Source organism: Trypanosoma theileri (genome assembly GCF_002087225.1).
Source record: "Trypanosoma theileri isolate Edinburgh chromosome Unknown TM35_Tth_7_V1, whole genome shotgun sequence".
NCBI lineage: Eukaryota > Euglenozoa > Kinetoplastea > Trypanosomatida > Trypanosomatidae > Trypanosoma > Trypanosoma theileri.
This window is the reverse complement of record NW_021639849.1, coordinates 666,623-685,177: the sequence shown is the minus strand read 5'-3', so window position 1 is coordinate 685,177 and position 18,555 is coordinate 666,623. Positions and strand designations below refer to the sequence as shown.

The window sequence follows — 18,555 nt, the reverse complement described above, 5'->3', positions numbered from 1 at the left end:
ATTTCTCCCATAAAGAATTCTCTGTGTGTTTGACCCGTTTAGTTTAGAAATCAACGAGTCTAAAACACCGGGTGAGGAATTTAACTGGGAGAACTTTAAACAAAAAACATAACAAAAGGAGAATAAATATATATATAATATATATATAAAACTCCTCAAGAGTCCTGGCTTTTCTACCAGACTCTGTATTGTAGTTTTTTTTTTTGTTTTTATTCTATTGTATTTTTATTTTCGTGTATACTGTAGTTTTCTTTATTTCTTTTATCTTGCTTCAGTGCGAATGCGTACCACAAAGAGGACCAGTATAGACGGTATCACACCGCTCTGTTGTGCTCAATCATCGCCTCGTTCCCACAGCAGCGGACTTTACATTCGCAATTCACAGACTGTATCTTCTGCAACGCCTCCGCGTCGGCCATTCTCTCTGGAAACTCCACGATCATCACATCATACGACTAGCAACAAACAAGGCCAAAATAATCATAATCACAATTATCTTAAGAAACATATCAATAATGGGCTGAGTAGTTTTAGACATCAAAAGGATGAAGTTCACGATATTTTGCGAGGTGCTGTAGCAAAATTATTAGATTTTAATAAATTTACTATGCCCGTATGGACTAGACGGGTTTCGGCATTGGATGCACGTATACGGCGATTACCTGTTGGAGATGAAAGTTTTTTAGAACGTGCAGCCGAAAAATTGTCGGCATGTCTTGATGAACTTAACGATACATTACAAATGTTAAGTGATTCTACACAAACACCAGAGACTTCCATAAGGTGGAAGAGGTATGTACAAAATTCACAAGAATCATTGTTAGATATCAAGACTTCAGTATTTGCATTGCAGTCCCGTATTAAAAAGATCCTCTCTTTTGCTACTTCTACATCTCCTAAAACACTTGACCGTGTGCTTTATTTCATGGGCGCTAATGCTTCCCCAACAAAAACAAGACATACAAGAACAAACACAAGACCTCTTCATTCTCGCAGGACAACCGATGAAAGAGGAAAGGGTCCCCGTTCTAATCCTTCTTCAACGATGGGGTTTTCTTCATATGGATCATCCTCTGCTGGGCGGCGGAGTGATGAATCTCTAGATGAGTTGGCGGCGGCTCGATCGGGATCTAATCATGGTACACCAGTGCGAACACGCCGAGCACGTCAACGCTCCCTCACGGGCTCAGAGGGAAATTCCAGCCATTGTGAATCCCCTAAACATAGTCGATCTCAAGAACATCATCATCATAATCATAATCATCATTCTTCTTCAGAACAACGACCACGACCACGACCACGACCACTAGCACCACTACAACAACAAAAACAGCAACAACAACGGTCTGTACTCTCAGCTTTAGATCGACGTCATTCATGGGCTGATATTTTAACACAATATTCTATGCGGTGTTCGAGAACGCTTAGTTCCCCCCATCGGAGTCCCTTACTACGTAAGGAACCTTTCTATGATTCTGTTGAAGAATATACTCGTCCCACTAAGTTCCTTTCCAAGGAACCAATTCATGATTTTAGGGATAATGGCATTAATTCTAATCGTCGGGGTAGTGGGCTATGGGATGTTGGTCTGACAGAAAATGAATGTCAACATGATGTACTTTATCATTCTAGAAGTCGTGATCGAAGTAAGCAACAACTTCAACCTGATGAACGCTGTAGGCTTTTAGAACGGATTGACATTTTGGAGAAATCATTTGATTCACGGAATGCCTCAAGTTTAAAAGAAGCAGAAAATTTATTCAACAAATTATATGGTTCCCGACGTGGACCACGGTATTATTCAGAGTGGATAGATGATATGGAAATGCGGGCAGTTCGCCATCGGTGATGAAGAGGAGTAAATAAACAATGTAAATAAAGGAGAGAATGACAATATACTTGTATAAAGCGAGATTTGTGGTAATCTGAAGCATTTGGAAATTTGATTATTTTTGGAATTGGAAATTTTGAAGCGCACATTTGAGAGAGAGAGAGTGTGTGTGTGTGTGTGAGAGAGAGAGAGAGAAAAGACGGTTAAAAATAGCGCTATATGCATGTTTTTTTTTTTTCCTCACACATTATTGGGATATATAAAAAGAAAACAGAAGCAATGGAATACGAAACGAGAGAAAAAGCAAAAAAAAAAAAAGAAAGAAAAAAAAAGGAGAGAAAGAAAGAAAGAAATGAAGAGAAGAAAAGGAAAAGGGGAAGGTAACCATAGTTTACATCTTTACTCATCTACTCTATATATTATTTATTTTTGTATAAATTTATCTCATCTATTCATCTTTATTTTCCTTTATTTCCCTTTTCTTTTTTTCCTTTTTTTCACCTATTGGGTATGCTACAGCACGTACATACCCCTTCATTTAATTATTTGAAAGCAATTCAAAAGAGGCGTTTGGGTAGAAATGAGTGGGGCGTTCGTTTTTAACGGCAAGAGTCGTTCCTCACATCTCTCGCTATCACGTGATCATCAGCCATCAAGAGAGGCAATTCTCTTGGAAGCACGAAAAAAACGAGAACGAAGAGAAAAAGATCGACAGGTGCAACAGGCCGCATTATGTATTCAGCGGAATGTACGTTTGTGGATAAGCCGTAGAATATTGGCTGATCTCTCCGAGGCTTTGTTTAAACGAATTAAGGAAAGACCACAAGAAGCAGAAAGTAAATCTTTGGAACAACTTTCATGGGATTACACATTTCTACATCGTGGGATGCGAGGAAAGAAGAAGAAGGGAGCTATTTCCCAACGAGAACAGGCACAAATTATTTTTCAACGTCTTCTTTCCAGTATTCATGCAGGTACTATACATGATGAATTAATGAAATCACGTTCTACTCTTATTTTATTACTGACGTTAGTATTGGATGAGTATGTTAAACCTTCTTTAGATTTGGAGAAGAATGATATAGTAGAATGGCAGAGTTATCACTTAACATTGCTTAGTGCACTGTCTGATGTTGCTGGTTCCGTAACGGATAGGGGCAATATAATGATACAGATACTTTCTTTTTTCGTTCAACATGGTACAACAGGAACTGAACAAATTCTACCACTTTTGCAGAATCTATTTGGATTACTTTCTGCAAGTGAAGTAAAAAGTATAATAAAAACTGTAAAAGGTCAAGAGATGTTATTAAGAGCCATTCGTTCTTCTGTTCATGATAAACCATATTCATTACCAACTGCATATGCATTAGATGTTTTATTGGGTTCATCAAGTGAAGAGAATAGCAGTATACTACGTGGAGAGGCTAATCAGGCATTAGTTGAGATTATTGTAGAGGTGGCATCAGAGAAGTTGTCCACTGATCTATACACTCAACCAATGGCTCCTCTTGGAAAGTTGGTTCGACTTATACCTTTTTTTCTGGATACACAGACATCCATTTCAGTAGGAAAGGAAGTGTGGAAGAAATGGACGAAATGTCTTTCGCAGTTAACTCTTATGGCAAGTAGAGAAGGAGAATTATTACGAGCCGCATTACAGGATTTTCGTCATTTACAAAATAATGAGATAGCACATCATGGAAGGTATGAACATATCACAACATACTTATTTAGTACTGAATATGGATTACGTTTGCTGGAAGAGACTTCAGCATTAGCATTATCATTATCATCAACAACAACAACAACAACAACAAGAGCAGAAGGAGGAGAAGGAGGAACAGGAACTGTAGGATTATCCACAAGCAATGAAAATGAAGAAGAAAAAGGATCTTCTGAATATCAAGAAGAGAAATATGTAAATCTTGATGTTATATGTAGTATTTTTGCCTGGCCTCTTTATGCCTTTACATACTCCTCACCAGAGCAACGAATTGAAGCGACGACGATTATTTCAAAACTGGTTCATTTACCAGGTCTACTTCAATCTCTCTGGCGAATGTATCAATGTTGTCATGGTAGTACCTTTGGGGGATTAACAGAGATGAAGAAGGAGGCACTTATACACGAGGCCATGACGGGTGTACCCGTACATCTTCCTCCTCCTGAAGAAGCACCAGCAGAACTTCTTAGAATGGCATCTTATAAAAATCCAGTGCGAAATCTTTTTTGGGATCCATATCCAGCTATATCTACTTTACTTTTTGGTATGTTAAGTTATTTTGTAGATGCCACAGACTTCTTGGAGGGACTTGATAGAAAAACAGTGATGGATCATAATGATGCCATTATACTTGTGTTAGCATTAAAAGGAATTGTCCATCGTTCCCATTTTCATGGTGTTCTTTCTCTTGGAAATAGTGAAGCCGTTGCAGAGGCGGCCCTTTCTCTCTTATCAAAACTACACGTTATTAATGAAGCACAATCCTTTGTAGCCTATCCATCTGTATGGATTACAATAACGAATCCTGTTATTCTTCAAACGTTTGATACTATCACACGAGAGGTGTGGATGTCATTTGTTTTATCAGAAAGAACACATGGGGGATCATCTCCTACAGCATCCCATACAGATGATAGGATTATAAGATATGCTGATAATGATCCAAATGATGGATATCAGAATGATGAGGATGATAAAAATAATAATAATAATAATAATAATAATAATAATATTAGTAGTAGTAGTACTGGTAGTAAAACTATGAATCAACTGGAAAAAGGAAATTGTCCTTTTATCCGTCTTCCTCAATGGAGTGGAAGTAGTATGTGGTCTCGTCAAGAACGATGTATACGACTTTTGCAAAATGTTCCTTTTACTGTTCCATTTGATGTGCGTGCTTCTGTATTTACTTCTTTTTTGCTTAGTCATGAGGGTCGTTACTTCTCTAGTTCCTTTCGACCTTTTCTTGTACGTCGTGGATATGTCTTTCCGGATGCTTTTGATCATTTTTGTGATAATCCTAACAGTCCTGAAATGTTTAATGTTCGATTTCGGGATACAAATAATATGTTGGAGGAAGGCTACGGTGAGGGTGTTTACCGTGAGTTTCTTGTGAGTCTCTGCAATGAAGGCTTTGCAGCGGAGTATGGTCTCTTTCGACTCACCGATGATGGTTATGTCTATCCCAATCCATTTAGTTATGAAGTGACTGGGGATGCAAAACATTTACGACGAATTGAATTTCTTGGAGCCATGATGGGCCGAGCATTACGTGATGGTGTTCTGCAGGATGTTCCCTTTGCCTTACACTTTCGTAATTCCATATTAGGTCGTAGTAACTCTATTAATAATCTAAAGAGTTTTGATAAACAAATGTACCGTAATCTTGTTTCTCTTCTTTCTCTAAGTGAAGAGGAAATTGAGAGTCTTTCCCTAAACTTTACGTACAATGTGGATATCTTGGGTGAAACTCGTGAGGTGGAACTATTACGTGGTGGGCGGGATATTCCCGTAACGAAACGCAATTGTCTTAATTACATTCATCTCATGGCAGACTTTAAATTAAATCGCGAGTCTGCACGACAGACAAAGGCCTTTCAGAATGGACTAGAACGTATTGTCGATCAGAGTTGGCTGCGATTGTTTGATAGTAAAGAAATCATGAAACTCTTCGGCGGGGATGCAGAGAGTGCCATTAACGTTGCCGATTGGAAAAGACACACACAGTATCATGATGCCAAAGACGTTGAGAGTAAACCCGTAAAATTATTTTGGAAAGTCGTCGAGTCCATGTCATCTGAGCAGCGGAAGAAATTACTGAAGTTCTGCACATCCATGAACCGCCCGCCGCTGTTGGGATTTCAGTTTCTCAATCCACCCTTTAAAATTCACGTTGTGTGGGATGCACCGGAGCAGCGACTCCCATCCGCCTCCACGTGCTTCTCAACACTGAAGTTACCACCCTATAATGATATGGAAACCGCATGGAAAAAGATTACAGAAGCAATTGAAGAGACAGAGGACTTTGGACTCACTTGATTTGCGTTTTCTTTTTTCCTTTTCTTTTTTCTTTCTTTTCTTTCTGTTATTGCTACTTGTGTTGTTGCTGCTCTTTTCTTTTATTTTCTATTTCTGAGTGATTGTGAGTGGGACTGAAGAAAAAGAGGGAAGGATAGTGAGAAAAGCTATAAAAAAAAAAAAAAAAACGATTTCTCTCTCATATATATATATATATATATATATATATATATATATATATTCTCTGAGATGGAAATCACTTCTTATTAAGGCGTTCTCTTCTTTTGTGACTGTTATTGAGTTGATTACTGTTTTTCTGTTGTACCTTTCTCTTTCTTTTTTTTTACTCCCTTTGTTTCTTTTTTTTTCGCTTTTTTTTTCTCTTCGTGTATGTGTTGGGTATATATATATATATATATATATATATATATTTTCTTGTATGTGACTTTGTATTATCTTTTTTTATTTTCCCTTTTTTTTTTCTTTCTCTTTTATTTGTTGATTGACATGTTTAGGCGGATACGGTCTCCAGCTCTTCTTTGTTTGATTTTATTTATTTATTTTATTTCTGTTTTTTTTTTTTTTTTGCAGTTTTTCTGGTTTGCGGTGGGGACATTCTTTTCTAAAGAAAGACAAGTGCCAAACGCTGCCTAGCTATTGTATGATTGTACATTACTCTAGCAACGATAACTATACCTACTACTATTATTATTACTACTAATAATTCCTTTTTAGTGAGATGATGCTACGCATTTCGCGACGGTCATTGGGATCTTTTATTCTCAATCAGCGTGTGACTCCAGACTGGTGGCAGGGATTTCACAGAGAAGAACGACATCGAATTGCACGTGCACGCATTGAAGATTTACGTACATCTGGTGAGAATAGTAACATTAGAAGAAATATTAGTAATACTAATACTCATACTAGTGGTAGTAGTAGTAGTAGTAGTAATAGTAATAGTGATAGTACGGTTCCTCTAACACTACAAGAGGCGAATGAACTTGTCAAGACATATACACAGAACCACAATGGTGAAGATCTTAGTTTTATTGTGCAGTATATTCGTGAGACATTAGAAGAACCACTAGCTCCAATGCATTATCACTCACTCTTTCGAGTTTTTAACTACACACGTGATAAGGATAATATTGAACAACTTCTTAATGTTATTATAGAACGACAAGATGCAGATATGGAAACTCATGCTCGAGTTATTGATGCTCTTCACTGTCTTGGATCTGTAGATTCACTCACACGGATTTTACGTGTTATTGCTACTACACAAACAACTTATGGAACTCTTTTATTTGCAGATGAATGTCCATTACTAACATCCCTTTTACATCATGTTACCAATACGAATGGTTATCCTCCTACTGCATCACTTCTAGTTGCTGTTTGGATACGTTCGTTTGGTGTTTCTCTCTGTGACTGGGATTATATACATATATTCTCTGCATTACTATCACAACCAGATGAATTCCCACGTATACGAAATACATTAGGCGTTTTTAACGAATTTTCTCGTGGTATGGTTAGTCCTGAGGCATTCTTTCAAAGACTTGAGAGCCGTGGGGAGTTATCACCATCCTCAAGTGCATTAAGTTTACTTGTTGCCGCTATGCGAGCCTCCTTATTGCAAGCTGGTGTAGATTTGAAAGTACCTATTACCACTGGTGTCATCAACACAAGAACGGCAGGATTACCAGCTATGATAGAATACATTGTAGAAGATATGACATTAGTGGGAATTGCAGGGAAATTACATGGCGATCTCTTAGACTGTTATCATACACTTGCCTTATTATATAGTACATTAAGAAATGATACGGCAGCAGTAGAAACCATACGTTATGTTGCCCGTGAGGTGCGGCGAAGAGAAGAAAGTTTTGAAATTGATAGAGGACATTCTACACTTGGGATATCTAATGAATGTGTACGTCATCATTATCTTATGGATGTAGGGAGTTTACTGAGTCGTGTTAGTATGCAAACTGTACAATCGGCACGTCTAGACTTTGCAAAATTGGCACAATGTGCAAACTCTGATGTTTCTGAAAATGATGTAGCCGCTGCAGAAAGTTACGCTATTGTATTTGTGCGGAGTAATGATGAGGCAGAGGAAGCGCTGCGTCAAGTACGAGAGAGTGTGGATCTCTCTTATCATCATACACGACTTCCTACAAAGTTAATGTTTCGTCGTTTTGTTGAACTCTGTGTTCGACACCCAAGGAAGAATTGTAAAATGACAGCTGCTGGATTAGAAGAACGGCGTAAATGGGGTCGATATCTCGATGCCCGTGATGCCTCACTGGCGTTATTTGGATCCGCCAAACAAGCACGTGATTCAATGAAACATTTATTCTATAATGATAATAAAATGCCAGAATTACGAAGTCCTGCCATGATAGAAAGAGATATGAATGATACCGCAGCGTTATTTAAATGGAAGTGTGCACCTACAATGACTTCACTGCGAATGCGTACATCTATTCCACATGTTGGTTCTTCACCGGATTCTGTGCCCCGTCACTTGTGGGATCCGGAGGTGTATAATCCATACCCGCAAGTGATGCTTCCAGTAAGTCCAATGGAAGATGAACGCATCACGGAGGATATATTTCAAGAGGTTTGGCGGGTTATCATGAATCCAACACTTGTGGGAACAGACCAATGGTATTTGCGAGATTCAGAAATGTATTTACTTCTTATGCGTTGTCTTATTCATCGTCTTGATTGGGAAGCCGCGGCTCATCTTACTTTAAAGACAATGGAGAATTTGACGTATACGTACATGATGGATCATGATGTGACACTGATGTTTAGAGAAATTGGAGATCCGGCGGGTTGTTTGGCATTTAAAGTGGCGACAAAACTCTTTGATGGACGTATTCTAAAGGATGGACAAAGTAAACGGGAGAGATTCCACCAGGAGCAGTTTGGTGAGATGTGAGGTGTGAGATGAAAAAGAAAAAGAAAAAAAGGCGTTTTGATGGTGAGACATTTGTTTTTTTGTTTTTTTTTGTTTTTGTTTTGTACACATTGCCTAGGGTGTACAGGATCGTTTTTTTTTTTCTTTATTATTATTATTATTATTATTATTATTATTATTATTATTATTATTATTATTATTATTATTATTTCCTTCTTCTTATACTTATTTTTAAAAAAATGAAAAAGTAGGAAGAGTCTGAGGAAGAGAGAGAGAGAAGATATGATGATGAGAATGACGATAAAAACAATCAAAAAAAATCAAAAAAACAACAACTCTGGATTGATGAACTAGAAAGTTACTCACTTTCTTCCTTTTTTTTCTTATTTATTTATTTTTATTCTTCTTTTTTGCTCCCTTACTTGTTTCTAAAGGATTTATCTGCCAACTCAATTATTTGACAAACTTTGAAAAAGAAGAAAAAGAAGACAAAAAAAAGAAGAAAAAAAAAAAAACAATCATGGGCGACACCCAACAACAACAACATATGGAAGGAGAACAAGGGCAATCCCAGCATTTTACTCTAATCCCTACTTTAAGGGAGGTAACTGTATTTAAGGATCGTGCCCAACTGACATACACAGCCACTGCGTCACTCCCTGCTGGATCTCATGTTCTTCTTATGAAGGGTGAAAAAGGATGGGATGATGTTTTGCAGAATACACTGCAAGTACACATGGATAATGCGGCAGACATACCTGTAGTGATGAATGATGTTCGTTTTGAAACAACCATCACGAAAGAAGATATGCGAGAACGTGTACGTGAACTGGCAAAGGAATGTGAGGATTATCAAGATCGCCTTAATAATGTTGCGGACAGGAACTCCATTAATGATGCCCTTGAGGCTTCCATTAAGGAATTGGAAGAGAAACTTAAAAATATGGGGGAACGCAGTCCACACACCAACTCGGATACTCCTTCAAACAACACTATTGTGCCTATTGCGCAGTTTCTCTCTAATCCGACTGCTTGGCAACCCCTCGTGCGACTCATCGCCCGCCGCAAACGAGATATTGGCGAGTCACGTCTGTTGCTTAAAGCCGAGGAGGCACAACTGCAGAAGGAATTTCTTGAAAAACAAAAAGAAGTCGTTGAATATCAAAGAGCATCAATCAACGGCAAACGACAAACAGATGTGGTGGTGTCGGTTGTTGTGCCGCAGCCTGTCGAGTTGCGACTTCGCGTGCAGTTCGTTGCACTCGGGGCATCATGGGAGCCGATCTTCGACATCCGCATTGGCACCAACAATAATAATAATAATAATAATAATAATAATAATAATAATAATAATAATAATAATAATAATAATAATAAGATTGACGTTGCTTATCACGCTATGGTGCAGCAACGGACCACAATGGATTGGAACCGCGTGGCGATGCGGCTCAGCACTGCCACACCGCACTGCAGCTCAAGTCCACCAAAACTCAGCAGGTGGAATATTGCACTCCAACCACCACCACCAAAGATAAAGAAAATGCATTGTTTCAGAAAGGCAGCATGCCCTGCACCTATGGCTGCACCTATGGCTGATGTGATGGATGCAGCGCCGGCGATGAATGCGGAGCCTGTGATGATGATGATGCGATGCGCCGCCCCAGTGGAAGCGGCGGTTGTGACTTCATCAGCCCCATCCTCAACGGCAAGTACCTTCCAGATTGTGGGATTGGCTACTGTAAAGAGTGATAATAAACCTGTGAAGGTGACGATTTCTACACATACATTTCCTGCGGAACTCATGTACCACGTGGTACCGAAACGTAGTCCATGGACGTACTTCCTTGCCAAGGCAAAGAATACTAGTCCATATGTGTTTCTTCCTGGTAAAACGAATATCTTTGTGGATAATATATTTGTAACCAATTCAAAAATGGAGATGGTTCCTGCAGGTGCTGAATTTACTGCTTCTCTTGGAACTGATGACAGTGTAGTTGTGACACGTAAAGAGGTAAGAAGGAAAAAGTCTACTGTCCGTGCCATGCTACGTCAGACTCATTCACTTATTGAGATTGTTTATGAATTTACTGTGAAAGGTGCATTGCCATCAGAGGCGACATTGGTAGTGAGGGATCAGTGTCCTACACCTTCTGATAATGATATTAAAGTAGAGATGATTGATCCAAACAAAAGTATGCTTAATGACGGTGTAACGGGAGATGGTATTGCCTGCAGTATGGACAATGTGGGTGTTGTGGAATGGAAGTTGCGACTTCCCCCCGGTGTGTTCACTCGTGTGTTCCGTTTCGCATTTAATGTGGAGTATCCTGAGGAGTTCACGGTCAATGGACTGGATGACTCGGATGGGTAACAGGGATAGAGAGAGATAGAGAGAAAGAGAAAGAAAGATAATGGGGGAAGAGGTCTTTTTTTTTTTTTTTTATTTCCTTGCTTTTGAGAAAAATAAATAGGGGAAAAACAAAAGAGAAAATAAAAGCGAATCAAAACAGCAACAAAAAAAGAATAGAGAAATAAAATAAAGAATGGGAGAAAATTGAGATGAGCGAACGGAGACCACCTTATTGTTATTATTATTATAGCTGTTTTCTAGCAATGTACTCTTTTTGGGAATACAAAACAAAAATTCAAAGCATAAAAAAAAAAGGGAATGTGCATCTACACACATATATATCTGTAGAATGCAATGTTACCTATGATGGTTGAGTCTATTTTTTTTTTTTTTTTTTTTTTTTAGCGTTGATAAATGGGATTGGTTTTTTTTTTCTTTTAATATATTAAAATTTAATTTAATTTGATTTTTTTTTTTTTNTTTTGGTTTTTTTTTTTTTTTTGGTTTTTTTTTTCTTTTACCTTAGTGAAGGGAGCGCACTCAACGGCTCTTGGGGATATTTGTCCTAGAAGGAAAAGGGTGAGAAAGAGAAAAAAATCAACAACAAGAACACAGATAATAATAATAAAACAAAAAAAAAAAAAAAAACAAGAATAGAAGTATCATCATCATCATCATTAATAGAAGTGTATTTGGGTATAGAAAGAAATGGAAGAATTACAGTGTAGTCTTCTTGGTTTTTCCTCTACCTCATTGCCTCTCACAACTAGTGACAGCATCGGTGGTATTGCTGGGGGGCAGGGCTCTTCTGTTTTCTCACAACTTCACCCGTCTGAACGGGCCTTAATTGAAGAGGTCCTTCCTCTTGGGGCCATGTGTTTTGCCTTGCGTAAGGTCTCAACCGATATTGCTGTAGGCCGAACGGAAGGTTTATATCCTTCTGCCATTGGTGCAGCCGTTACATTGATACTTCAGCATTATGAAGAAGCTGTTCAAAATGCAATGACACCTTCTGCTGTGGCTGAACTGCGTCCTACATACTTTCCGGCATTTACTTTATTATTAGATATGGTAAAACAGCAAAATGATACGGATATTCTATTATCTACGATTCGTACATTTGTGTCTAATCGAGAGATACCGCGAGAATTTAGGGTTATTCTTGGAGAAGCTGTATGGATGGGATTACTCTATACTATAGGACATTATGTTGCCCATGGTGTTGTCTTACATGGACGTAAAGATTTTTTTATAACTATGAAATCCAAATCAGGAAAAGAAGAACATACACTACATAGTGATTTACTACCTCATGGTTTATCATTAGATCTTGGTTTATTGATTCTATCTGTAGGAAAGGAACGCCGTGTACTTCTTAGTGATGTGGAGAATCATGGGAATGATTATCTTGAACAACTTGCAATGGGTACACAAGATGAAGCAGCAAATGCTGTTTTTAAAGCTATTTATAATCCATCCTTATGTTCTGACGGTATATTATTAGTGGATGAACTAGAAACACGTATAGAAGCGGCAAGAGCCCTTTGGTCAAAAAGTTTATGGTTAAAAGTAGGTGAACAGGCGGCATTGCATGAACACCTTGCCGCGATGCGTGCTATGTTTTTATGCCACCGTGGAGATCTCTGGCACACATTTGTGGAAACGGCATTCCCAGGTCTTGTAGATAATGCGGTAGTCTCTAGACCAATGTTAACAGAGGCGGTAATCACACGAATAGTGGCAGATGCTTTTGTACATGCATTAGGAGTTTCTGGTTTAGCGGAATCACCTATTTATGAACGTTTTTCTACATTTGTTGTACTCCCACTTGATATGAATAGTAATGGTAGTAGTACTGTTATTATTGGTAATATGCGATCTATTGAAGATACAGCGCGAACCATTTTAGGTTGTATGCGAGGAATGGGTTTACATTACGTTCTCCCACGTGGACTTCATTTAGTTATATCAGAGAAAGCTTTAGAATATTATCAAAGAATATTTTCATTTCATATAGCCAGGCGATTTTCACTACATGCTCTTCATCTTTTTAGACATCTTTTTTCAGGAGCTTTCGTTACAAATACTCAGCCATCTCCAGAGTTGAGACGTACCTTCGCACTTATGCACTTACTATTATTCCTTCACACCACATTAGGTTATCATCTTCAAGTAGATGTGGTGGTATTACAAACGTCAGAGGTTGAAAAGGCATTAGAAAAATGTAAAAGTGTACAAGATGCAAAAAGATGTCTTGATCGTTATGTTTGGCATGTAGCGGAGGGTTCATTCATAACAGAAGGCTCTGGTCCATTATTATCCGCCTGTGAGTCCCTCTTTCAATGTTCGTTAGCTCTCTATGTGTTGTGTATTCGATATCGACTGACATCTTGGGCGGTGAATGGATCACAGATCCCTGCAGAAGTCTCTGCAGCCCTAACAGCATTAGAAACACGTGTTCATCAAGATGTGGTCTCTGTTTTCACCGGTCATCTCTCAGGATCCGCCACTCGACCAACAGAGCGGGCACTATGGGCGAGATTAGACTTTAATCGTTTTCTCTCCGCCGGAATGCGCTTTCGCATACCAACACAGTTTGCTCAACCTGCAGTTGCAAAAGCAAGATTTTTGGGATCCTCAGCGGGGCAAACTTCGTCAGCAACACCTGAGGCGAATGTTTCTCGACGACGTGTCGATATTCTGCCACGACCAGCAATAAGAGCAACATCTGTGGCGGCAAAATCAGCACACAAGTGAACGCATTTATTTGAAAATCAAAACAAAAAAAAAAAAAAAGATACCTTCTCCAGAGAGTAATGCCATAACTTTTTTTTTTTCTCGTTTCTTTTATTGGCGACGACATAGAAAAGGTTTGTGTTTGAGTTTATGTGGAAAAATTAGAGAAAAAGGAGTGAGTACGCTTAACTCTGATTTTATTTATTTCCTTTTTTTATTATTATTCTCTCTTCCTAATTTATAACTACATGAACTCTATTTTTTTTTTTTTTTTCATGATTACAAACTTTCAAATGGATTTAGCTTAATGTTGTGGTGAAAAAGGGGGACTGGGTGACGCGCAGCAACAAAATACACATACACACACAGATATATATATATATATATATATATATTTATAGACCCTGAGTAAGGGTAAACAAAGAAGTGGGATAACAAGGCCGAACTCTCTGTTCCTCTACTCGATTATTCCATTATCACACACCTTAGGTAAATGAAATCATCTAGGGATGATGTTCCTGTGGAAGTTGACGAGGGGGCACGAAATGTTCGTCCACGACTTTTTAGCCCTATACAAAATGAATCACGTGAAAAAGAATATCAGCATCAACCAAAACCACAAGCACAACAAGAGCAAGAGCAACAACTGCCTTCTACACCTAAGAATTCTGCGGGGGTAGTGTCTCCATTGGGGGTGCCCTCTGCGAAGTTTGTAGCGAAGACCCCTTTCTTTATAGTCACCGAAGAAGAAGCCTGGCTTTCAGCCACAACAGCAGCGCAGCAAAAGAAGTTACCTCTCTTTGAAGAGGCGAATCGCTGTTGGCAGCAGCATCGGGCCACAGGGAAGATGCATCATGAACCACCATGGCGTCTCTGCCAACGAGCCGAGGATAACCGTGAACATCCGTATTATATGCAGTGGTTGGATACAATGGAATTACTTCCAATGGAGGAGTTACTTGGAAAGGAAAGCAGTAGTGGTATGACGGCTGATAGCAGCGACCATACGGACGAAAAGAGAAAAGCTATCGCAGATGAAAAAACAGATAGTGAACACCTACAGCAAGAAAAATAGTAAGTATCAAAAGATGCCAGATTTTTTTTTTTTGGTTTCTGGTAGAGGTTGCTGAGCTGTATGATTCAAGTGCTTCTCTCCCCCCACCCCTACCTCAAGGGAGGGAAAAAATATATACATACACGTATATGTACGACATGCTCACTATAAGGTAATGGTGTGAAAAAAAACAAGAAAAAAAACCCGAGAAATGTGAAAAGAAGAAACCATTAAAAATTTTTTTTCTCTCTCTCTCTCTTTCCTTTGATTTTAATTTTTATTGTAAACGAAGAGGCATTAACAGGCGGATAAGAGAGCAACCACATCCAGACGCGGAAAGAAAGTAAGTAAAAGTAGGAATAATCAGAACACTACGTACTGAAAGAAGAATACAAAGGAAAAAACAACAAGGAATATAACCGAAAAGAAGAAAAAAAAAAAAAACAGTAATATGCGACGAACATTTGTCTCCACTGTTCTTCGTGCTGTGCCAAAAGCACCTCTTTTGCACCGCAGTTTTCCTTCAGCTGCAGCTGTGAGCGTTCCACTCTTCGCAGGGATTCAACAACGCTCTGCGACCTTTGCTGCTCTCGCTGATGCGACACGCCGCGAGATGGAGGATGAGCAGCAGCGCACCACCAGCAAAGAGAAGCCGAAGATGCCGGAAGGCTGGAAACTGGACCGTAAGCCTGGCGAGCGGATCTTCACGATGCACAAGACGTTCGAGGATGAGGAGATTCTTCTCCGCTACCGCGACGAGGTCAACTTGGAGGATGACAGGAAGAAGTACGATTTCACTGTGTTCATCACAAGCAAAGGCAAGACGCTTGAGTTCGAGATGAGTTTTGACGACGAGGAGGTGGTGCTGGACCGCATTCGCTTTCTGCCCGACTCGGCGCTCGCACTCGACACCTCCGCCGATGCCCTCTCGCGGCGCTCGCTGCTGTACTCCGGGCCGGATGTGAGGGAACTCGACGACGGGCTCGTGGACGCCTTTGTGTCTTATCTTGAGGACCGCGGTGTGGATGATGAGCTGGGGGAGTTTGTGGAGGCCTACGCGGTGTGGGCGGAACAGGCGGAGTACGAGGCGTGGCTCAGCGGCATTCACAAGTTTGTCTCGTAAGAGAGAGAGAGAGAGAAAGTACAGAGAAGAATAGAATGAGAAGAGCGATCGATCGAGAGAGAGAGGGGTACAGGTTAAGGATTTCTGGGTTTGTGAGTGTGTGCGCGTGTACCCATGTTTTTCTATCTTAATATGTGTATGAGGCCGTCCGTCTGACGGTTCATCCCATATCCAGCTTTTCTTCTTTTTTTTTTGTTTTTTTTGTTTTTTTTTTGCTTTTCTTTTACATATTGTTCCTGCTTCTCTGTTGCTTTTGTTATTCCTTAGGCAAGAAAAAAAAAGAAAAAGAGTGAGAAATCAACATATGTGTGATAGGAGAGATGAATGAATAACATACATACAAGTACTTGTTTCTGCACTTACATGAAAAGAAAGAACGAAATAAAGAAAAAAAAGATGGGCAATTACGTAAAAAAAAAAAAGAGAAGAGAAAATAAACACATGACACTATGAGGGATTATTTCTCTTTTTTTTCCTATTCCACTCTTTCTTGTGTGTATATGTGTTGTGTTCGTAATGTTTGTAACCATATTTCTACGGAAGGAGTTGCAAAACAAAAACAAAACAAAACAAAAAAAAAAACACCCACAAACAAACAAACAAACAAAGAATCGATCAAACAGTACAAACTGAGGGTTGCTTTTCCCTCTATATTATCCTATCTAATATATATATCTCTATCAGTGTGTGAGTGTGTCTCTCTTTGTTGCCGACCTGTTCTTTCTCCTTATTGTTCCCATATTCCTTTTTCCTATCCTCTTGTACCTGTTGGTTTGCGAGTTCCTAAATATAGATTCTTTCGTTTATTATTAAAGTTTATCTTTTCATTTTTTTTTTTGTTCTATTGTTATTAATACTATTATTATCTTTAACGTATCTATCTATATATATATATATACGTGATTAGGACTCAGAGGAAGGGGATTGGTAGTGGGTTGAAAAGGGAAATAAGAAACATTTTCTTGTGAGATTCTTGGAGAAAAAAAAAAAAAATGTCCCTTCAGATTGAGGACTACACAGGGGCTATTCCAGTCATAATTTCCCTTAGCGACACCGATTGCAGTGTACAAGAGAAACCAGCCCCGCTCATGTATGTATTGCCACGTACTTCTGTTTTGATGGCGGTACGCACAGAAGTACAAAATTACTTTTCTGCCTTTACAGTCGCCAAGGCAGACTCCACACCTCTCGTGTGGCTTACGTGTAAGGGTGAACCAGTACCATGGCAGTACCCTGTAGGGGCCATCAAAGATAGTATTAACGCCTCGGTGATTGCAGGACTATGCGAACCAGCTAAAAAATTTATTACAACATCTACAGATACCATAAAAGATACATTAGCCTCACCAGCTGAATTGTATCCAACAGTATTCGCTTTGCCATTAACATTAGAAGCACGCATTACGTGTTTAGCCACAGAAAAACCATTTTCTATACCGTGTCCTGGACAAGAGGATGCTGCTTCCCGCCGTAACGGAGAACAGGCGGTGTCTGAATATCTGAAACAGGTAATGAAAGGTACCTTTTCTCTTATGTATGGTAGTATAAAGGCATTAATGGATACACGTAGTGAAGTTATAAATGATGTCTTGAGTCTCGCAACTTGTACTTCTACAGGAGATCCATTTATACGGGCATTGAGAGCTTATAATGATCGTGTGGCTGGATTACGGCGGGTGACAGGTGAACCACAGAATATAGCACTTATGCTTAATGTTCCACTTGGTAAGAATCCTTTGCATTTTGCACTATTTCGAGTACCCACTATGATAGGAAGTCTATACGATGAAAAGACTTCTGTGGGTGAACAAAATGAAGAGGTTGTACCTTCTGGCAACGATAATAATAATAATAATAATAATAATAATAATAGTAGCATGGATCTTAATAAGGAACATGTAGGTAGTACTAAACCCAAAATATCAGTACTTGAAATGCCTTTTGGAGAAGTAATTTGGCGAGCACTCCTTGAACCATATCTTATGTGGAGAAAATTTCATGGTAGAAATGATGATGGTACTAGTGGTGCTAATAGTAATAGTAATAATGCTAATAATGATGCTAATGACATCTCTGATGATTCTGCATCAACTCTATTACCGTGCTCTGCACCTATTCTTCGTGCACTCACTCCCTTTTACAGAGGTTTAGAAGATAAGTCATCCTCAAGCAGTACATTATATTCAGGAACTGAATCCCTTGTGCGTGAGTTTATAGCGGCTGCTGATGCCACAGATGAAGAGAAAATGATTCATGTAGTACTTCCCTCATTACCCCGTAGGAAACGCCGTTTGTCCTTTATGCTTCAGGGTTTACAACCACCATTGCAAACTCCAGTGGGTTATCTTCTTGAACGCTTTACTTCTGCGGATGGCCGGTTGTACGTTACACTGGTAACTCTATGAACATTATGCTGACACGTGGTTATTGCTTTTTTTTTTTTTCTTTTTGTTTGTTTGTTTTTTACTTTCCTTTCAACTATCTTTTTTTTTTCTTTTTGTA

General features: G+C 39.1%; 8 protein-coding genes across 8 annotated transcripts; all 8 read left to right on the top strand.

Annotated features, from left to right (window-relative positions):
* Nucleotides 1–280: 280 nt before the first annotated feature.
* TM35_000074040 (uncharacterized protein) lies at nucleotides 281–1,849 on the top strand (the record flags this gene model as incomplete). The annotated part of the gene is made up of 1 exon (XM_029023850.1): nucleotides 281–1,849. One exon carries the CDS (start codon nucleotides 281–283, stop codon nucleotides 1,847–1,849), a length of 1,569 nt encoding a protein of 522 aa, XP_028885046.1.
* A 562-nt stretch (nucleotides 1,850–2,411) lies between these two features.
* On the top strand, nucleotides 2,412–5,876 carry TM35_000074030 (putative ubiquitin-protein ligase; the record flags this gene model as incomplete). The annotated part of the gene is made up of 1 exon (XM_029023849.1): nucleotides 2,412–5,876. The coding sequence occupies one exon, from the start codon at nucleotides 2,412–2,414 to the stop codon at nucleotides 5,874–5,876; it is 3,465 nt and encodes a 1,154-aa protein (XP_028885045.1).
* Nucleotides 5,877–6,594: 718 nt separating this feature from the next.
* On the top strand, nucleotides 6,595–8,811 carry TM35_000074020 (uncharacterized protein; the record flags this gene model as incomplete). Its single annotated transcript, XM_029023848.1, has 1 exon — nucleotides 6,595–8,811. One exon carries the CDS (start codon nucleotides 6,595–6,597, stop codon nucleotides 8,809–8,811), a length of 2,217 nt encoding a protein of 738 aa, XP_028885044.1.
* Nucleotides 8,812–9,310: 499 nt separating this feature from the next.
* On the top strand, nucleotides 9,311–11,161 carry TM35_000074010 (Aspartate ammonia-lyase; the record flags this gene model as incomplete). The annotated part of the gene is made up of 1 exon (XM_029023847.1): nucleotides 9,311–11,161. The coding sequence occupies one exon, from the start codon at nucleotides 9,311–9,313 to the stop codon at nucleotides 11,159–11,161; it is 1,851 nt and encodes a 616-aa protein (XP_028885043.1).
* Nucleotides 11,162–11,848: 687 nt separating this feature from the next.
* On the top strand, nucleotides 11,849–13,897 carry TM35_000074000 (p22 protein precursor; the record flags this gene model as incomplete). The annotated part of the gene is made up of 1 exon (XM_029023846.1): nucleotides 11,849–13,897. One exon carries the CDS (start codon nucleotides 11,849–11,851, stop codon nucleotides 13,895–13,897), a length of 2,049 nt encoding a protein of 682 aa, XP_028885042.1.
* A 472-nt stretch (nucleotides 13,898–14,369) lies between these two features.
* TM35_000073990 (uncharacterized protein) lies at nucleotides 14,370–14,951 on the top strand (the record flags this gene model as incomplete). The annotated part of the gene is made up of 1 exon (XM_029023845.1): nucleotides 14,370–14,951. The coding sequence occupies one exon, from the start codon at nucleotides 14,370–14,372 to the stop codon at nucleotides 14,949–14,951; it is 582 nt and encodes a 193-aa protein (XP_028885041.1).
* Nucleotides 14,952–15,381: 430 nt separating this feature from the next.
* TM35_000073980 (putative p22 protein precursor) lies at nucleotides 15,382–16,053 on the top strand (the record flags this gene model as incomplete). The annotated part of the gene is made up of 1 exon (XM_029023844.1): nucleotides 15,382–16,053. The coding sequence occupies one exon, from the start codon at nucleotides 15,382–15,384 to the stop codon at nucleotides 16,051–16,053; it is 672 nt and encodes a 223-aa protein (XP_028885040.1).
* A 992-nt stretch (nucleotides 16,054–17,045) lies between these two features.
* Nucleotides 17,046–18,458, top strand: TM35_000073970 (uncharacterized protein; the record flags this gene model as incomplete). The annotated part of the gene is made up of 1 exon (XM_029023843.1): nucleotides 17,046–18,458. The coding sequence occupies one exon, from the start codon at nucleotides 17,046–17,048 to the stop codon at nucleotides 18,456–18,458; it is 1,413 nt and encodes a 470-aa protein (XP_028885039.1).
* Nucleotides 18,459–18,555: the final 97 nt, after the last annotated feature.